This window comes from Ambystoma mexicanum, chromosome 2p (genome assembly GCF_040938575.1).
Source record: "Ambystoma mexicanum isolate Mex_15411 chromosome 2p, UKY_AmexF1_1, whole genome shotgun sequence".
Classification (NCBI taxonomy): Eukaryota; Metazoa; Chordata; class Amphibia; order Caudata; family Ambystomatidae; genus Ambystoma; species Ambystoma mexicanum.
In genome coordinates, this window is record NC_090923.1 from 943,794,844 (window position 1) to 943,817,332 (window position 22,489).

At 42.6% G+C, this 22,489-nt stretch overlaps 1 protein-coding gene across 1 annotated transcript in view; it reads left to right on the forward strand.

Moving 5' to 3' along the window:
* Nucleotides 1-22,489, forward strand: part of GIPR (gastric inhibitory polypeptide receptor) — a 582,639-nt gene that overhangs the window by 92,332 nt on the left and 467,818 nt on the right. Inside the window, exon 3 of the mRNA XM_069643058.1 lies at nt 6,489-6,585. Within this exon, the coding sequence (XP_069499159.1) occupies nt 6,489-6,585 (97 nt within the window). The remainder of the gene's footprint in view (nt 1-6,488; nt 6,586-22,489) is intronic.

Consider the following 22,489-nt stretch of genomic DNA (forward strand, 5'->3'; position numbering starts at 1 on the left):
GAGTTGATGGAACGGGTGGAGCGGATGGAACGGATGGAGCGGATGGCGCGGATAGAGCGGATGGAACAAGTCGAGTGGGTGGAACACATAGAGCAGATCAAATGAACAGGAAGTATAGAACGGATAGAACACACTAAACGGATGAGAAGGACGAAATGCGTCTGCGGAACGGATGAAATGGACCATATGGATGTTGGGTCGAGTGGATGGAAGAGATAGGATGGACTATTAGATTAAATAGATGTAACAGATGAAATGGATGAACAGACGAAGTGGAATGAACAGACAGAGTAAATAAAACAGATAGAATAGATGGCATAGATGGAGTACTCAATCTCAAGCGCTTTACTAATAACCACCCCTCACACTACCACGCTTACTCTCTCCTATACACCGCCACTCAATTAGAACACAGCGATACTATGACACATTCGGTATAGCTGTTCTCATACTAACACCCCCCACATACTCCTCATCATCCTAATTAAACACAGCTAGAACACAACGCTAGCTTATGCGTCTCCTCAGGCATAACGTAGCCAGAAATCAATCTGGGTGTCCACCCTCCAGAATTGAACACATACAACTGACCGCCCCACCACCACAGCTACCGCTAAGAAGCAGCTATCATGCAACTGCCACACCGGCTGCACACATATCGGGTGCACCCACGCATCCTATGACTCTCTCTCTCTCTACTGACTTGAACTACGGTTCCCGAGGGCGTTCAACCTACCAGCGCTTTGAGATCATACCAATGATACATAAGGCGCTATATGAATGCCAAATAACATAACATAACATTACTGCTTCATTCATCAAGCATGGCCCTAGCATTATTTTATTCATCATTTGATTTCCGAAAGTACGTGGACATTTTTCATTTAATTCTGTGATAATATAAGGTTTTCATACATCATGAACTTCCATCCTCTGTAATAACTGCTCGGGTATCAGTACCAATTTTAAAGGTACAAATTGTACTGACCTTGGAAGGATGAAGGGGTACATCAGTTGCAGTGGGGTTCAAAATCCAGGTTTTCCACGTGACCATGGCATGGCACTGAACCCTTGACGTATACAACTGGTAATTCTTGGACCCAAAATATATAATGCTTGGAGAAGATGGAATTCTGTGCACCACAATTAAAAAGACCAAATGGCCAATGGCAGGGGTCAATTTGGCTGCTGAGGGTTGAGCATTCCTAGCTGATACTGGCCAAGAGTTCTGTAGGATGTTTACTGGTAAAGACAACCTGGCATCAAATCTAGAAGGAAGCAGATACACTCTGATGTCAATTTGTTGGTCAACATTAGGGGTCGCTGAGGGCTAACCATGGAAGACGTGTGCTATTGTCCAAACCTGGCAATACATCCAATAAGCAACCCAGGCAGCAGAGTCAGCTTTTATTTCCATAGAGCTCTTCATAAATAAGCAAGGCAACTGGCAGGATATCCCCTTCCCCAAAAAATGTCCCAAGCCCACAATCTCCAGGGTTGTACACAATGAGGTTCATACGTAAAAGTCAGTAAGATACATTTAGTCAGTTGCATTAGCAATGAGCTTCCTAACAGAACATCATCTGGCCTTTTGGGGCATGTATTTACAACACAATGAAAGGCATGTACAGTTCCTCTCCGCCCCCACCCACATGACATAAGCCACATCTGCAAATGACCATTCCATTGCACGTAAGGGGGCCTGATATGGTGACTGGTACCCACATGGTTCTCAGGTGGCAAAAATGCACCTTCATAGGTGCCGCTGCATGCATCACTGGTTGTATCAGCACCCCGGGCAAAGACTAAGGTCATGTTTGTGCAAGCCAGGCACAGCTGTGTAAGCTTTTCAATGCCCCATCTTCATAGTTCTGGCTGCGGTTTTGCTGTACCCGTGGCCTACGTTTGGTCAGAGGACTATCAGTAATACAAAATACTTTCAGCTTCGACACTGTGCAGTTTCTAGAATAGGTATTGGAAACCAGTGTTCAGCCAGTGTAATCATCGGAGCTGAAAGTGTCACATTTTTAATTCTTTTATTTATTGAATATGTGTATGGCGCCCATACAGCAAAAACAATTTCTAGGACCCACAAGACAAAATAATGGGGGAGGGGGCAGGGGGACAGAGGAAAAAAACAACAATCACTGTCGTACTACGCCTCGTGACATTCGGATCGTGCAAGTGCAGTATAAAAGGGGAGGAGAAAGGTCAGGAGGAAGGGATGGCAGAGGGTGGATGGGGAGAAGTGCTGGAGGGAGCAGGCCATGGCTGGGCAGGTGCCAAAGGGTGCCCAGGAGGGCAAGTGCAAGGGGGAAAACCAGGGGGCAGGGACAAAGTGCAAGGACTGGGGAGGACCAACCTCAGAAGGCTAGTCAGGGAAGGGTGCCCGAGGGCAAGTGCTAGTAGGAAGGGATGCAGGGGAAGACTGGTCGAAGGAGGACTTGACCCCAGTAAGACTCACAAGGGAGCACAGGCAACCAGTCACAGCGGCAGGAGGAGACTGGGAGGGGAGAGTTAAGGAGGATGAGTAAAGGAAGGTCTTGAGAAGCTTAGGGAATTTAAGGAGATCCGGCTCAAGTCAGAGAGCGGCAGGGAGGCCGTTTCAAAGGGAGGCACCTTCCGAAAAGAGAGATCCATCCCCCACTCTCAGCTTGGATAAAAAAATCTCTGATCTGCAGAATTTGGGCTAGAGGACTGAAGGACTCTAGCAGGGAGGTATTTAGGTAGAGAGAGTTGGAGGTAGTGAGGTCATAGGCCCCAGAAAGCCTTGTGGGTGATGCAAAGGGTCTTGAATTTGATCCTTGCAACCACCAGTAGCCAGTGGAGAAATGTTAGGGCTGGAGAGATGCAGTCCCTGGGATTGAGGCCAAGGATAAATTGCTGTCCTATTCTGGATTAGTTGAAGAGGACCAAGGGAGGAGGGAGGTAGATTTAGTAAGAGGCTGTTACAGTAGTCAAGTACAGTAGTCAAGCCTTGAGAGAACCAGACCTCTACAGACATTGAGTTTCTGGGGAAAGGGGAGGAAAGGGACAATGCCTCTGAGGAGCTGGAGCTGATAGTGAGCCTTCTTGGCAAGGTCAGCGATATGAGGAGAGAAGGAAAGAGAGGAGTCGAAGATGACACCTAAGTTTGTAGCCTCACACCATGGTGAGGGGAAGGGGCCTAAGTAGAGTGGACAGACTGTAGATGAAGGAGGGATAAGAGTCCCAACGAGAAGGATCTCAGTCTTACTGGCATTAAGGAAGAGATCATTAGCAATGCGGCATGCCAGCAAAGCAGTCAGACGGTTGGGAATGAGAGAGGAAGGAGAAGAGGAAGCTTAAAGGAGAGCTGTGTATCAGCATAACACTGGAAATGAGGAGAGAAGGTGGAAATCAAGTGGGCCAGGGGGGCAAGGTAAATGTTGAAAAGCCACAGCGAGGGGATAGAGCCCTGAGGGACACCGCAGGTTGAGAGTGAAGTAGAGGATAGAAAAGGGCCCAGTTGCACTTGAGAAAGCCGATTCGAGAGGAAAGAAGTCAATCAGTCCAGTGCCCGGTCCATGATATCCAGGGTATCACGGAGCCGATTTATGAGGATGAAATGATTCAACATGTCAAAGGCAGAGGACAGATCGAGGAGGATAGGGGCAGAAGGAGGATAGCTCAGACCTGGGAGGCTAGCTCACGGGCAACACGCTCATCTCGAAAAAAAGGTGATGCAGAACAACACAGGTTCGATCTCCGGGTCCGTGTTTAGAAACCTCTGGGTATTAAGCATTTATAACCAATTATAATTATTATAAAAGGAGTGCTGGAGTCGAGGTTTGAGAGCAAGTTATCACAGGTGTTCAGGAGGGCAGGTTCTGTGCCTCTGGCTGCTCTGGAGCCAGACTGGTGGTCATGGAGGCAGCCAACCAATTCAGTGTGATGGATTCGTTGGGAGATGACCAACTTCTCCAGGAGTTTACGCAAGAAAGTGGTAGTGGAGCTAGGGCGGTAGTTAGCCGGGCAGGAAGCCTCCACGGACAGCTTTTCTCAGAGAGGGTGTACAAGGGAGTGCATGAAGGCTGAAGGGAAGTAGAAAAAGAGTGGATACAGAACTCAGCCAAGGAGGGAGCAAGAGAGGCAATGTCCTTGACATAAAAACCAAATTTACTTGAGAGAGCATGACGCAACACAGTGCCAAAAGGGAATACAACAGACAGCTCCAGCTCCAAGCAGTATGGTCTAGGACCTCCACATAACACTTTTTGCTTGTTTTCTCATCTTAAAAAGGAATGGAGTAGTCAGATCCAGAGAAGAAGAGGGTTCTGTGGTTCCGGAAATTGTGAATCTCTAATAGATTTAGAACAATGATCATCAAACTCTTGGAAAAGACTTACACCGTGGTCTTTAGTTCACAAAATCTGCTGGATACCTCTGCAGACTGCTTGAATAGCCAGGATCTAGCAGGTGCACCCTTTACAAGGATGATTGGGACTCACCTGACTTCCCAGTGCTGCCCCTATCTAGTCCTCTGACATTTAAGGTTTATTACATGCAACCGCGATCAGGAATAATAAAAAAAATAATTTGACCAACAATACAAAATGGTGGTGTTTTATAGTAGAAAGTAGTGACACCGCAAAACATTGTTTCAGAACGCTTTAGAAATACCATTTGCTGATTGGTCAATCAAGATTCCTCTATAGGGGAATCTATGTAGTGCATATCCCTATTGGCCCATACTATACCTCGTGACCATTCTGTTAGTCACATCACAATAATGTTTTCATGGTGGTACCATCTAGTTTCCCAGACTTATGATTGGACAATCATCATTTTATTATGCTGCACTTTATCCTTGGCTTTCAATTGGTGGAACTCCTTTGGCCCTTCTGGGGTTGGCCGCTTCGGTCACTGTTAACCAATGAATTTGTGAGGTGTGGACAGTGCGGCAACAATTGTGTTTTTTGCATCCTATTTGCATATGAATTAAACTTTGGCACTATCTTACCATTCTCACCCATCGAACTGCGTCAATCAGCAGCATATTATTCTGATTGGAAAGATGTAGCTTCTCTTGTTCTTTTCCCATAGTTATGTGGATGACCGCATGTAATGAATGTTCTTAGACCCCTTGCTCTGGGACGGTACATCTATTGGAATTATTTGTGTTTTTATCTCTGTATAGACCTGCAGCCTATTACCAAAATCACTTCTGTTATTCATGGAAGTATCCTAATCGATGTGCAACCTTTAGTGCATATTCTGTGCTGAGCTATGGCCTCTGAACTGAATTCTCTTTGGCCTGGGGGCTCACGTTATCCATTGTATGTGTTTCCACTGCTATGTGGATATTTCCCTACAGGGGGCGATTTTCTTCTCCTATTTGAATGATTCCGTCCTGTGCATATCTCTGCATGTAGTCTTATTCTCACCAGGGTTGTGACCTTGTATTTTGTTAGTTTTAAGAACATGGCAAAACCTTTTTTAGTTATGTTTCTTTTACTGAATGTGTGTGTTCGGATTGAGCCTTCTCCTCTGCAGCCAATCCCTATGTGGCATTCTCCCCCTTTCCTTGAAGACCCTGCTGGTAGCAACATCTGATTAGGTCATGTTTCCTTGTGCTGTGCCTGGGAAAGGGCTTCACTTCCTACTTTTTAACCAATCGCTGTGCAACTTTACACCATGCTCAAGGCTGCTGACCTTGCCTACGCATTCCTCACACTCTGCCTCTAACAGACTGCTTTTGCTGTGTAAAACCATCTTTGAGGCCTGCTATTCAAATGGCTCATGTATTTCCTTCCATCTTGAAGCCTACTACTTTTTAGATACCTATGGAGCGTTAATGTATGCATATGTATACATATATACATATTGTGTGTTAGATTCTTTTCTCCTTAGTGTTGCTTCTACACGCTCCTAACTACCTGATGTGTTTCTCATTTCTTCTAGTCTGTGCTAACGTGTGTGCGTGTATGTATTTGGTTAGGGCTGAGCGTTGTCCCTATGTTATTCTATCATTGCCTTTCCATTCATGGCTTGTGACCTATCTAAGAATGCACCTATCTCAGTGTATGTGTTTGGCTGGTTGCTACCTATCTCATGTCACAAAGTGAACTAGCCCTACTACTGGTGTGTCATGTTTGTTGCTCTTATCTATTAATGCTTTCTCTATGTAATAAATGCTTCTCTGTTGTTTATCGCACACCCTGTCTCTTGGGCCTACTCACTTCCTTCTACATATGTGTGTGTGTCGAGTTAACTCTTTGCATCAGCTTTTTGTGAATCTAAGCACAGAATGCAGGTGTATGATGCCGTTTTCCATTTATCACTCAGTAACTTGACATCCGTGTTGAAATTGCTGTGGGCCTTACAGAGTTTTGATTGCATATTTGTGGGTCGTATGCTTAAAGTTGGTTGTCCATTTTGCGTTACTGGACATTTACTCTTGTCAGACATCTTGTTGCATGTTTGTTGACACGGACATGCTGATGTATCTCACTAACAATGTCTTTCAGGGATCACATGGAAAGACAGTGGAGGACACCGTCTCAGAATGGCAGAAATATCAGATGGAATGTGAGATGAAGATGGCAGAAGATCCCTACCCGGCAGGTAAACAAATTAACATTTTCAATAAATAATGTCTCTGTCTAATGCCTGACAGCATTCAATTAAAAAGCAAGAGCCAATATGCTCCAAAACCTTGTAAGCATTCAAAAGTAAGTGCTCACAATCTTCTTTGTACAACCAAGAAAGAGACCATAATGCTTATCGCCACGAACACACTTAGTATATCAGTCCAACACAATCAGTCCTTGATACACAACCAGCATCCTAGCTGGGTAAAGAAACAAGGAAATCAACCACCCTATTTTCAACATCCTGACAGGGGTGTATAACAATGATCCCCCTATTGTCTAGACCAAGCTCTCAGAAAACCCCTTCCCACAATAACCTTACTCTCGCAAACCCTACATGAAGTATCTTCAAAGCACTGATCAGATTGAATAGAGAAATCATTGACATTTCATTTGAGCCAAAGACATTGTGTGTCACTTTGTATGAGAAAGGACAAGGACACACATATGGGGAATAGCATAAAGAGACTAACGTTAACGTTTTAAATTAAGATATTTACTTTAAATTACAAGGTCAACAGGCATACTGCTAAAACAATATTTCACATAATATTGATTATGTAATTTAGTGGATACACTATATACATTTCAAATAAAGAGTAGTAATGTCTGGAACAGAATTGGTTGTTGTGAGCTTATAGGAAAGGCGTATAGCTGCGTTGATTTGGATCTCAAAAAGGCCTGTGTTATTCCTGCTGCCGAGTACAGGGTTTCATTGGGACAAGCTCACAGATTCCCAAGTGTGAAGGTAAAAGAAGTGGTTGAAACCCTGTTAAGGTTGGCGCTGGATCCGTGAAAGAATTCACTCACATCTTGTAGGTGTTGGTAAATGAAAGGTCAAGACACTCGGAATGTGTAAGTAGTCTTGATTTAATCTGCACGTATATGCCAGTAGATAACTGGGCACGTGTAGTTCTTGCTCACATAAGGAAAGCCAACACGTGTTTCGACCGTAGGTCTTTATCAAGGCTGTGCAATATGTGGTGAGGTGCAAGTGTTTGGTGACATGGTAAGTTACAGTGAATCATCGCGACGCAACATGTTGTAAGACATTGATGAATTGCAAAAAATCATTTATATAAACCCCGTTGGTTTAATTTGTACAGAAGGCGAGTTTGTGCACCAAGAAAGAAAACTAGAAAGAATAGAAAGGTTGGTTAGCCCGGATTTTAAATGATTTTTATTTGTTTATAATCCTACATGTACATGTTACCATTGTCACAACACCACTCCCTGCACTAATCACAATGCATATATGAATCGTGAATGTGATTTGCAACTCATCAATGTCTTACAACATGTTACGTCGCGATGATTCACTGTAACTTACCATGTCACCAAACACTTGCACCTCACCACATATTGCACAGCCTTGATAAAGACCTACGGTCGAAACACGTGTTGGCTTTCCTCATGTGAGCAAGAACTACACGTGCCCAGTTAACCACTGGCAATTACGTGTAGATTAAATCAAGACTACTTACACACTCTGAGTGTCTTGACCTTTCATTTACCAACACCAACAAGATGTCAGTGAATTTCTTCACGGATCCAGCGCCAATCTTAACAGGGCGTCAACCACTTCTTTTAATGTCTGGAACAGCTGTAAACATATGGTGGGACATTTACTGATTGTTAAATGTGATTTGCTGAGACAAAATTAAACTGAAATTGGCACGTCCCAGGCTCACAAACAACCTCACTTTCAAAAAGAGTTGTCTGGGGAAAGGTAGGGAAAACTGCCGATTGACAGCCTCCAAAGAAAGGTTGTGGTTCAAATTAATTATATTAGCAAGTAAAGATATTATGAAAGTGCATGAAGCATCTCCCAATGTTAAAGGCTGGTACAAAAGAGTACACCAAGTCATCTAATTTGAAAAAGTTGTTATATATGGCATGGGTAGTACAGCTCAGTGGCAATGCGCTCGTCTTGGAAAAAAGATGACTCAGAGCACCACAGGTTCGAATCCTGGGCCCGCGCATACAAACCTCTTCAGTATTAAGAGCATTATAAAAAAACAATTATAATTATATAAAGTATTGTAAGTGAGGGGAGAGTAGGAAGAAATGGACATTCAAGCACTGCTGTGTGGAATACATTGGAACCATAGATTGGTTAGTTGGGAATCGAAAACTAAAAACAATCTCTACAAATATGAAATTAAACTGAAATGAATGAGTGTAAACATTAATCACAAAAAACCAAACTATGTGCATGAATAAGGAGCAAAGTATTTTTAACAATCGGATCATCAATATTATACAAGGGAAGAAAATAAGAAATGATAGTGATAATATCTGCATCCAAAACGCTCAATAAGGCAAAAGCAGATGAATTACGACATGCCATTGATTTGACTATTGTCCCTGGGAGGAAACTAACAATTCTCAGAGTCTCATGAGATGGGCACACAATCACCTGAGCTAAACTATGATAAAACTGATCTCCTGGAGAGCAATCAGAGAGAAAATTGCATTAGATGGACAGCACAACATATTGATAATATCTCACCAGGGTTTATTCAAAGGGGTGAAGGGTGAATGGCACTTGGGCCCAGAACTCAACCTATTAGACTGATCATGTTTTCACCACCCGGTCCTTCTTGATTCTTTGTCATTTGAGATGGGCAATGGAGATAAGGCCGGTCGTCCTGGACCTCCACTTTGACAATGGGTGAGAGTAGAAACCCCAAGTGTCAAGCGGCAACCCAGGTGAACATTCTAGAAGGAGGAAACACTGTTGACAGAAAAAACCTCCACCGATGTGTGACACAACCAGGCCTTTAAAAAAAGGAACTGTCATTGCAGGCCTGACTCCACGCATCATTGCGCTCGTCACATGGCATCTTCCTGGCTGTTGGCAGCAGCCATCTAGGAATGGGTGGCTGTGGAGCACTCTGTACTGTATGGGAACTGTACCACATGTATTAGATAACATAATGAGCAAATATAAGGAATTTATGGAATTTCAAAACATCATATATAGAAGGAGAAATTGCATCCCCCTTGTCTATTGGGGACGCAGTTGAATTTCTCCAAAATAATTAAGAGTTTAGGCTGTATCTGGGAGGACAATATGGAAAGTGGAGCTCAGGTGAGTGTGAAGGTGCAGGCAACATACCACTCACTGCGTATACTGAGACAGATTCTACCTTTTATTGCGAATGAGGATAGAGCGGTAGTTATCGGTACTCTGGTTAATTCGAAGCTAGATTATGGTAACGCATTGCTATTGGGTATTCCAGTTTACCAACTGCGTAGACTGCAGCTGGCCCAAAATGCAGCAGTCAGACTGGTGTACAGGGCAAAAAAATCAGCCTCAATCTCTATCTTGAGAAAAGCCCTGCACCGGTTGCCTGTAAAAGAGAGAATAGAGTTTAAGGTCCTCTGTCTGGTCTGCAACGGCGTGAATAAGATAGGACCAACATACCTATCAGATAAAATCAGAAGGTACATTCCTACCCACCAACAGCGCTCGGCAGACCAAAATCTGCTCCGCATACCAGGCACTAAATGTGTGAACAAAGGGGACCGCAGATTCTCAGTCTACGGGCCCAAAGCGTGGAACAAACTACCCAGAGAAATTTGCGACATTAAAACCCTCTCGGTTTTCCAGAAGGCTGTAAAAACCTATCTGTTCTGTTAAGCCTCTGACAGAGTATTTTTGCTAAGTAATTCTCATAAGATCCAGTGGACCATTCACAGACAAATGTCAAGTGAAACATCTGCGCCCAGTTACGATTTAGTTTGTTAGGTGCGCGTTACAAATACCACAATACAATGTATGTTGAATTTGTAGTTAATCCGATGACCACACGCAAATTAAAAACTAACAGCAGGCAAGGTTGCACCAATAGTAACCTCAAATCCCATGGACATAAGTAAAATGTGAACCTCGTGGCAGCTAAATGTCTACTTAGAAAAGACATTGGAACATCATGAGTAGGTCTCTGCCGGCCGATATTCAGATAATGTAAACAAAGAAAGAGCATATATCAAACATTGATAAAAGTCCAGAAATGGCTCATTTATCAAAGGCAATGGTGAGAAATGGTCAGTATTACCCATGATAACAACAATCATGCCTTATGGAGAAACACACATATTCAACATTGGTACTTTTAAGCAACGCTGGGAGAGGTATATTCCTGAAACACTGAGCTTAATACTTTATGTAGCTCATTTGCACCCAGACCTGATGACCTGAGTCATACCCTAATGAAGCAAGATGTATTTACTTGGGGTCACCCACTTCACTAATTATATCAATACATTATTGAATTAGGTAAGCTACCAGATAGCTGGCGACATAGCATTCTTGTATCCATCCATAAATGAGGGGACAGAACTGATCTTGTCTATGCATGATGCATGGTCTAAGGTACATCCATTTTACCCATATATCAAACTGGGTTCAGAATAACTAGCATCCTTCCCTTAGTAACTGCGGTTGAATGGACGAGAGACTGTTTTCAAAGTCCTGTATATGTGGCATGTATCGATTTCAGCGCTGCATTTATTACCATTAACTGCTCCCTACTATGGCTTTAACGATGTAAATTGGGGATTCCGATGGGACTGCTTTGAATGATTATTGCTTTGCATGAAAACTCTATGGTCTCAGTTCTCATAAAAAGACACAGGTTATTATCTGACTGTATCCCAACATACACTGGTCTAAAACAGGGTTGTGTGCGTTCACTTACACTATTTAATCGATACCTTGCTCAGCTAAACTAAGCACTAATATTGCCCTGTGTTTACCCCCTAAAATAGGGTCATTGAGGTTACAGTTGCTTGGTTATGCAGAGGACATTCCTTTGTTGGACTGCATGCCATCTGGGCTACAGAAACAACTAAACCCTATACCACAGTATTCAAATGAACACTCTTTTGTAGATTATGGTCTTTAATGGCAATAACTAAACTCAAAAATACAATCCGACCATTAATCAATCAATGGTAGATATTGTTCGAAGCTATATATTTATTGGGATGCATATTGATAATGCTTTCACATGGAATGCTCATTTTGAATATGTCTAATGTGTTCAGCAATATCTGGGTGGATTAAGGACTTTCTCTAAGAGAAATTGCGGATAGGCATTGAAACCGCTAATAGACATTTGTACATTAAAATTGTCACCGATCATGTCATATGGACAGAGATAAAGGGACCAAAAAAGCAGACGGCACTGTGTACCTTGGACATTTTTATATTAAGAACCTATTTACGTGTTTGCAAAAGATATCGCCTAAGTATCCACATGCCGATTTTGGGCTGATTTCGATACATTTTTATGAAAATCGAACAGATTCTGAATTTGTATAGTAGAATAACTTTCGGCCAACTCAAATACCTTGATACATTCATTTCTGGCTGTTTTTTTACTTCATATTAGGAAACATGAAAGAACTACCCTTGGCCAAATACAGTGGCTTAACCTCCACTTGACAAACTATCTCGCATCCCCTGATTTTGTCACCGATTTACATGGACATAAATTAATGGTACAAAAGGCAATTAATGCACATTGTGTCTGAACAGAACTCTACTGTCTTGGCACCAATGCCTACTCAAAGGAATATCTTATGCATGCTCACCGTTTCTATCAACTCCCACCAAATGTATATACATTTCCCAACAATAAAATTAGACAGGTCTATCTAAGTCTCAAATTGAACACATTATCTATAATGGAAGTTAGAGGAAAATGGTTTAACAGATCCACGAATAACAGAAGATGTCAACTATGTAGCATAGAAGGGGTAGAGACAGTTAAACATCTGACCTTATGCTGTAAGAACTTGGAGTGATACAGAATGAGATATTTTGGTGAATATCACACTCCATTTCTGTAATATCATACTCAAGAATGTATCTTGGCCACACTAATGGAGAGCAGTGATTGTCAGCAATGATTGTCATCTAATTTGCTGGGGGCGATTCAGTGTGGGAGGCCAGGGCCCCGAGGATGCACAAAGGCCCTGAACACCAAACAAGCAACTGTGAGATTAGCAGCGGAGATTGGGAGGGAAGGAGAAGGTAAAGAGGAAAGTCTTGGGGAGCTTTCAGAATTTAAGAAAGTCCTGCTCAAGACGAAAGGGGAGGAGGAGGCTTTAAATTGGACACACCCTCCTGTGAGATACCCAACACCCTACAATAGGCTCCCCGCTACCAGTTATTCCAAAACACATCTTTAGTATCCAACTTTGGAATTATGACAATAGCCCAATTCCTGATTTATTGAGCAGGTGCCAAGAGACTGTCCTTAAGTACAGCCACTTTTATCTTCAAACTGCAAAGTGAGAACTTCATAGCTGCAACTCTGTTGGCAAGGTCCTTTTTCCTTTCACCTCCATGGCTTTCACCAACAACTCAATAGTTCCTGCATGTAGATTCAGGTCTGAATGGGGGACCACAATCATCCTGAGAAGGGCCCCTTGGCCTGATATCAGGTTCTTTGCATCCAAAGGTATGTCTTCCTCTGACGCTTCCTTTATGATAACCCATTCAACTGGGAAAAGTCCTCATTCATTTCCTTCCTGCACTTGTCAACCATGATCTTCCCAAACCTTGCATTTCAGGATGGCCACCATAACTCAGTATCCCAAGGTGACTTAAAGATAGGGGCCTCCGAAAATGCTAACATCCTGTTCCAGGTACGTTTCATCTAGACTCACTGTCTGCCACGGCATCCCACATCCATCATTTATTGTGTTCTTCGCACACACTGCAGGATCTCGTGAGGACTGTTATTCTCCTCCAGCTATCCTCCACACTCCACTGTCAGTCTCTGGACCTCGTACTCTAAGGGGTAGAATGGCCTATGGGGAACTGTGGAAAATTCCCAGCCCACCCTTGTGTACTCCACTAGCCAATGGGTTGCGTAGAGGGGGGAGACCAGGAACTCTCTGGATCAACCTCCAGGGCATCCACATGGGAAACCTCAGCCGACAGATGTCCTGGGGCCTACCTCTTGTTTGTTTGTTTGTTTGTTTATTTATTTGTATGGCGCACCTTACCCAGGGGCAACAGGGCGCAGGCAAAAGATAATTCGAAGCTTACAATGTTGCAGAAATATACACTTTGAGGTAGTAATAAAAATAATCAGAATTACAGGAATAAAAATATACAAATCTTCATACATACAAAGTCAAAAATCTATGCAGGGGTAAATATACAGATATGTACAGGGCTGTTAGAGGCGGGTAAACCTAAAAGAATATTCAGGATTACAGAGGTAATAAGGAATAAGAGGTATACAAGTCTTCAAACATTAAAAGTCAAAATCTATACAGGAGGTAAGTGTACAGAAGTGTGCAGGGCCGTTAGAGGCGAAGGCAGAAATACGAACAAGAGTATCACTATCTATACATAGGTGTAGGAAGGTGCAGCTAAATACAAGGGTTATTGGAGTTAAGGTGACTGGTGAGGTGTCTTCTAAAGTGCGAGTATGGTTGGTCAGCTCTTAGGTTGTGAGGCAGAGAGTTCCAGAGCGTGGCAGCTTTCACCGGGAAACTGTTCCCACCAATGGTGGAGAGTTTGAATCTGGGGATTATCAGACGGTTGGAATTGATAGTTCTTGTTTGTCGGATGGAGGACTTTCTCCTTACCTTGTCCATCAGATAGCTGGGGGCGGCATTGTTGAGGGCTTTATGGGTTAGGGAGGCCAACTTTAGTTTGATTTTGTTGTCTGTAGAGAGCCATTTCTGTTGGCGTCTAATGGTTGAGATATGATCTCTCTTATTAATGCCGAGGGCAGCTCTCAAGGCATTGTTTTGTAGGATTTGGAGCCTGTGGATAATGGCTTTGTTGGCACCGCTATAGAGGGCATTACAATAATCAAGCCTAGATAGTATGAGTGCTCTTGCCAGGATCAGGCAGCTGTCATTGGATAGGAATGGTCTGCCTGCCCTTATTAATTTGCAAGTGTACGCAGTGGTAGATGCTAGTGAGTTAACCTGTTTAGTGAATGACATAGTGGCATCCAGATAAAAGCCAAGGGTTTTTACTTCCCTGGATACTCTGATGAGATTACCATCTATGTTGAATTCGGCATATTCAAGGCCTAGTTTGTTGATATTATATTTGTTCCCACCTCACAGATCTCTACGAGGCCCCAGGCCACTTAGGAAAGCACAAGGAGGAGCTGATAATGACAGCACAGGAGAAGTGAGGCCATCTTGGGCTCCAGCCACCTCCATCCTCACAAGCATCACTTTGGACAGAAATGAGTGATTGAAACAGGCAAAAAAATACAAGACTCATTTACAAACAAAACTAGTAAATCAAAGCACTAGAAAATACTGAAATTGTTATTCTCATAAATTGGCAATGAGAAAATCCTAAACCTTGCAACTGGGGCGCCCATATGAAAGCCGAAACCTTTTTCTGACATTGCATAATAATATAAAAACAGATAACGGACGTTGGCAAGTAGCAATGCTAGTGACCTCTTTAGAATAGCGGCGGCTAGGGCAGTTCTTCAGTTTCCTGCAACATACATCAAATGATATGTTGAAAAACAAGATCACACCACCTGACCCCGTAAAAGCAGACCCTGTATTTATAAAGACAGCTGAGGAGTCGGGACATGGAAGAGGATTGGCCTTCCATGCATAGCAATGTCACCTAAGAAGCCCCAACCTAGAAAGGGCTTCAGTGGGGGCTTCTTCAAAAACGTGCTCAATGTCATGCCAAATTAGCAGAAAATTATCAGATGCTAATCTTATGCACATGCATCATTCCCTCTCGTCGTGATGTTGTATAGCCATTGAGATTTGTCTCTCTCCTACTCTGTATGGAATTCCAGAATACAGTTTGAATAGCAAACCACATAACATGTAGTTGTTTTATTTGATGATTTTAGCAAGAATGGAAATGTTGTTAGACAATAGTTGATCGAGATTAGGCATTTAATTCGGCAGAAAACGTGCATTGCTATACGAACAAGCATTCGCGATGACAACAGTTTTGGCTTTTGTGTAGGCATCGGAAAGTCATTCGCCAGCCAATGTCGTAGTGGTATTAACTAGCCATTGATGGTAGCAGCTGTATATAATAGCAGTGCCTAGCAAATGCCTAATATGTATACACAAACCAACACTGTTGCCAATGCTTGCTTTTCACATGACTTCAGTGAAGGACACACTTATAAATCGAGTAGCTGAAGACAGGCCTGGTTAAGAAGTTTCATCACACCAGTAGCACGTTTACAGCTCCAATTAAGGCATTCAATATCAGAAGCCTGCTTTAAAAACACACTGGCAGGCACTTTGAGTGCAAACATTGATGGTAAGGCTTGATAAACCCAAGGATGTCATTAAGGGGCTTCCAGGGGTCGCAACTGCGACCCCTGAGGTCTCCCTTGCAACCCCTGTGGTCTCCCTTGCAACCCCTAAAAAGAAAAAAGTGAGTTCATTTTTTTTATTTTTTCGCAAGCTCCTGGGCAGTGGCCAGCGCCATGCGGATCTTTGCTTCTGGAGTCGCTGGCCTTCTTGTTCAGGCCTCTTAATTAAACATTTTTTTTTTTTAAATAAAGAGAACAGGTGTTCCACAGGTCTAACACTTTCAGCAGTGACCCTAAATAAGGAAGAATAGGAATATCAAACAATGTGTCTTTCTGGAATTCTATACAATAATTACTAGACTCATTGAAGGTTTATTTCAGGCCCACTTCAGGATGTGAGTCACTGATTTAGTCTGTTCTTAAATACCCCGACTCGGCCTTTGATACTTCGGAGGTCAATAAATGAGTACCTACACAGGTTGGGTGATAATGTATGTATATTTGTTCTATATAAAGTGCTTAAGCATAAGTGCTATATAATAACACATCATTATCATGTGGCCATGGACATCTGCTTGCATTCACAGAAATTTGGTAATATGAGCCTATACACACTGATCATAACGATACATATGGCGATCCATTCTTTTAAGAAATTTATATCACATTAGGGGTATAGTAAACATATATTTCGTAGTGTACTTAGGAAAAATGCTATGTTATGTCCCTTATTGTTTTGTCAAGGGATGAAATGTTTGTGTTCCATCGCTTCACGCGTTATCACTTTGAGGTGGGGTCAAATGACATCACTTCCTATGATCAGAGGTCAAGGGTCGTGTGATGTCACTCCCGCTACCCCTGGCATTTTGGTGAAATGATGTCCCTGGATAAACCTAGCTTAAATAGATCCCAAGAGGATGTGTTGGACGGGGAGGAGCTGGAAGTGGATTGTGAATGGCCATAGGGATTAGCATGGCCATGGTCAGTCAATGGGGGATCCCACCAAACAACACCTATAAGCTTTGTATCCCTCCTCATATTCCATTTCTCCCTAGCTGTACTCTAATGCAATTGTGTCGGCTTATATAGGCAAAATGGAAAAAATGGAGTTGCAAAATAATCGTGGGATGAATGTTTCCAAGCAGACTTTCAAATCCCTAGCATTAGCAGACATTCACAGTCCAGTAGTCACAGAAGTTAATGGCCAATTGTGTTCATAACCGCATCTAGCGCACCCTCCTCCTAACATGCCGGTTGGTAATGTTTATTTATATAGCACCTATACACAGGCAAGTGTTTCAAAGGTTGTTGCTAAGCACCATGAAAGGAAACCATTTTCTGGATGCCGAGGATGCATTTCAGTGCCTGACTACAGTAATCACAACCACACATCGGTGCTACTACACACTTAACTCAGTGTGCAACTAGAGGACTTGTGTGTGCAATCTTTTATGTAGGACTGATGCAACTGGGGAATCAGGCGCGCAACTAGGAAAGTGAGTGTTGCGCGCGAGCGAGTGCATTGTTTTGAACAAATAGGCCAAATTGAGCTCTTTCGAGCACCTGTTTTGAACCAAATTAGGGAAATGGCTGTATACCTTAGAGTCTGTTCTGAAAGTGCTCTCATGAAATAATGGGAAACTTTCAAATGTGCTTCAGTAGCAGTTAGCGTCATTATTCAACTATATGAGAAAATAAATTGATGTGCCCATCAGAAGCACGTTTTACAGTATGAAGAGGATTATTTTAGGCCTGTTCGGTTGTAGAGCAAATCCCAACACAGAGAGGTTCAAATATCTTATGTGCTACACAACACAGTGTTCATTTCGAAAAATAACAACACAGCACAAAGGTTTATGATCATAACTCATTTCCCAGGTTAATTAACATGAGTCATACATCATTTGGGATTATTTTGCAATTACAGAACCAGAGACCTTTCCATTTACATCCATGTGCCAGGAGGTTGTGCCTATGAGAATGGCAGGTGCCAGGGCTGGCAGTGACTGTGCAGTGTTTCCCTGCCAGGCCACAATGAGTGCCAGGAGTAATTGCACCTACATCCTTGCTCTGCTTCCTATGAGTCAATAGCAGGCAGGGGTTTGCAAGGCGTGGGTTTCCGAGGACTGAGCAGCAACACAAATGCTCCCGCAAGTGCCTCTGCATCTCTGCGGCATGTGGCAAGGCTTGGTAAAAGGCTGAGGGCTGAGCACTGGGCAGGAATTAAGCACCGCTGGTAACGTGGTGCACCTGGTTTGCCATTATGGCAAGGAACATCGAGTTCAGAATCGTGTTCTAGGCAGCAGGCCCGTCTCACAAATAAGGGCGTTAGCATTCGGATGGTTATTCTAGGTTCTGACAATGTGCTTTGCTCAGTGAGAGGAGTGTAAGGTTTATTTATTTAAATTTAGGTTCTTATCATGACTGTAATATATATTGGATATTATCAGTAGACATTAACATTGTAACGTATTAACAAAGCCAGTTTACAGTGTTAATACAATTAAATAATTTCCTTTGTAAATGTCTTATTTTGCCAAGAGAGTGAACAATGTCGTTTCTCAAAATCTTCTTTCTCCTTGGAAAGGGTTAGGCTAAAATACAAACGTTTCTTCTGCGAGCGTCAATGTAATCTTTAATTGTATGTGCTGGCCATTGATTGGTTGTTAGTGCTTCTGAGCCTATACATTTGTTAGCATAGGAACAAACGCTAACAATTCGTTTTTAAAAAAGGTGGTAGACCCTGCAGCTTGCTCCACTGGTCTATAACAAGGTCTGTTTCCAAACCCCATCACCTAGACAAAGGTTAGCTACATCCCTCCACCACTCCTTGTATTGACAATGCACCCTCAAGTGTGTAGGCAACAATCCTGAAGGACCAAAACACAGAGGGGGTATGTCTCATACAGTATAAGAACAATAGACTCCCACTAGTGAAAAAGGGGTGCACTAGGTCAGGAAACAAAGAAACTAATGTATGTTCAAATTTTATTAATATGATTCACATAATATAAAAAGCAACCACATGGTCATTTTGTAATTGATACGAACATCAGGTAGTACCTAAAACATTCCAATTTCATATAACATCAATACAAAATATCATACTGGATTTTGTTGCTGTTCCGTGAGACATAACCCCTCTGTGTTTTTGGTCAATTTGCTTCCCCCATGTCCACGATTATAGGGACACCCATCTGCTTGGTACAACAATCCTGAAGGAAACATCTGTTGGTGCGCACCAGGGGCCTGGGTTTTGCTCCCTCAAGGGCCCAACAACCCTCACCCCAGAATAACAGAGGAATCAGCCAAGGTCAAGTTCACTGTCATTCTTTACAAAAAACCGACAGGGATCATACAGACCAATCTCGATTCTCCCAAATTCTCTGCTCCACAAGACGCACTCCCCAGTTTTGTACACAAATGGCGTCATCACCTGGGCTCTGCCCCAAAAACCTATCTCCACTTAGAGTGTTATAACCTATATCTAACCCATATATAAATTATTCTACTGGCCCTTGCATATCAGGTGGCTGACCTACCCCGTCCCCAAAAAACTATCTATTACATTGTTGCAGGGTTGTGGACTTACCATTGGCTCTTGCCCTCTGCCATCCACCCTGGGATTTCTGTCTCTTGATTGGCTAGATCTGGTCTCCCCAGGCCTGGGACCCAGTTTGGTTCTCAGCCCTCTGTGCACCTCTTGAAGGTGATGTTAAGTGACAATGGGCCTCATCACGACTTTGGCAGTAACCCTTAAATCCGGCGGTCGCGCTATTACTGCCGGATTTAAGGGTCCACCAAATCAGGACTTCTGCGGATTTCGCCCCAGCTCTTGGCTGGGGGGAAATCCGCCGTAAATTTGTGCTATTACCGCCGGCGGGAAATCCGCCTGCTCCTCCTGCCTCGTGTCCTGTGGCTTGAGGCCTTCTGTAATTTCCTTAGACTTATAATGTCATTTCTACATGCTCTTGTTGTGCTATGTTATCTATAAGTTAGTCGTATGTGGTCCTACCAGGCTCCATATATACTCCTGTTGTCCCATAGGATTCGTTGCCATAAGCATCTACAAGCTTGCTCGGGATCTCTTTTTGCCTTGCGTTTCAGCGTTACTGCATTTGGCTAATGAGAAAAATAATAAAAGCTTTGACAGTATGTATATGTATCCGTCCTCTATCTACGGAACTGTGTAAGCATGTTCTTCGTGTATGCAAGTGTGTGTTTGTGTAAGCTGTGCATGGCTGCGAGTGTTCTTCGCGGCTAACGCTGCTACGTCATGGTGTCACTAGCAAAGTGCCTTCTTGGTGCTTAATCGATGCAGTCCATTATAGTGTTTGGGTCCACAATCTCCATCGGGTTCTCTGGATCTGGAACTATATGCACTGGATATGGTTGGAATGGCTGCCTGAGGGGATACCTTTCTGCATGCGTGCCAGCCAGTAGTGCACTTGGGGTTTGTCTAAAAAAGGATGAATGACTTGTGAGAGCGAGAGAGCGAGAGAGAGAGAGAGAGAGAGAGAGCGAGAGAGAGAGAGAGAGAGAGAGAGAGAGAGAAATTGATATGCTGGGCACAAATACAACAGGCACATACAATGAATGATATGTTATTATTATTTTAGGATATCTAGGAAATAGTACAATTTTGTGAAAATGTATATATTCAAGCAAATATATTCAAGCTCTGTGTGCTAAGTTCTACCAGTTTTTAAACATTTCATGAACGGTTTGCTGAAAGTTTTCATCAACAGTCATTACTCACCTTTAGTTATGCTAAACATCTGAGCCTGATTTCATGAAATCCTAATCAACCTTCAAGCTACACCACATAATGTATCGCTTGCTATGTTCACTTTGTAGCCCTTGAAACTGGTAAAAGTCGGGAAAATCAGTTTTAGTCACATGACTTTGCATGTGCCGAATATAATGATGCCATCTTCTTGCAGCTTTTAATGGCCAGATATCTATAAACTACACAACGAAGTCGTCTCCATATAGCATTTAATGACTTCATATCTGCTGAAGACATAAAAATGCCATCTGCATTCAACTTGTAATGACCTAATATCTGTTCAATATTTAAACGTCATCTGCATACCGTAAAGCAGTAGCCTTCAAATGCTGTTCCTACAATAATATTAATACAATGTAATTGTGATTACCCAGTGCTCTAAAAAAAAACAGATGTTACTGTCACCAATGTCAATCAACTTATTGACAAGGAAGGTTGAAGGGCTGAGCCTGCCCTGCTGGAAAATGGAGCGCACGACCTGTAGCTTGAACACACTCCAGAGCAACAGGGGCATCACTAGCTAAGCATTTTGACTGGTACCTCTTGGATGATAAATGGGGACCCGATTATAGTGTCTAAACATTTGGGCGAGGCGCTCAATCACAATGTTTAAATGATTGGGTGACGGCAGATGGAACTGCCTGGTAAATCTTGAAACCAACTATGTGTTATAGTCAATTAACTGATAGAGCCATTCTAGCATCATTAAAATGGTTCCATGTCCTTTCACTGCGGGATGAACTTTTGTGGGGGTTTTTCCCCGCAGATATTATAACGAGAAAACTCATCGAATTTTTTATTTTTTTATTTTTGGAGGACCCCTTTAATCAACATCCCCTTTAATTTTCTATCTATTCCCGAACACCCACACCCCATATATATATTTTTCTAACACCCCCTAAAAATTTCAATGAATTTTTTCGTTATAAAAACCACGGCAAAAAACCCAGCGAAATTTCATTCCGCGATGAAAGGACGTTGTACCTGTTAGAATACCTCCTGCAAATACAATGTTATGTTTTTGGATCTTATATAGCAGACTACTAACATTTTCGAGGCCTCTTGGCACTTAGGTACCTGCAAGGGTTAGGGTTGACTGGCGTTGATAGGCTGGGAATTTGCCTGGATGCTAACTTTTCACACTTGGTTTAAGGGGCACTTGCATTGTCCATATCCCCATGACCCGCTCTCTAAAAAATTACATATTTGGGTAATTTGCATAGGCCTTCCTACTCCCCTAAAAAGGGGCATAATGCTCTATGTCCCCACCAAATTGAGTGAGGACAATTTTATCAGAATCAAAAGCACCCTTCATTTTGATTGTCCTTTTTGTAATAGCTTTAATAGTGTAGATAAGTGTATTTGACATTATTTTGTTGACATTTGTGTAGTGGACCGTGGTTTGCCATTAGATTGACTGTTATCAACGTCATCTTACTTGTCACTCAGTGGACGTAGGAACAGCATAGTAGCTTTGAGTTACCCTTTAGTGTGTCTGATATAAATTGCAGATGGGATGTCTGAGTGAAATATTTGGAGTGTAGCCCAGATGGATGAAAGCAAACAGCATTGGTGAGTAGTGGGATTACGCTGCTATGCCTTGTGATCTTGGGCAAAACCTTTCTGAGATCTTGGACCAGAATCTCAAAAATTAGCTCAAATGAAAAAAGCACAGAAGGTGTTTTTATTTTTCATTAACACTATTTCAGAAATGCACAGGTCACCTTATTTTCAAAGGTGACCTGCACATTTCAGGGGGGGCTGGACGATGTGCTGGTCAACAACCCCAGTGCATG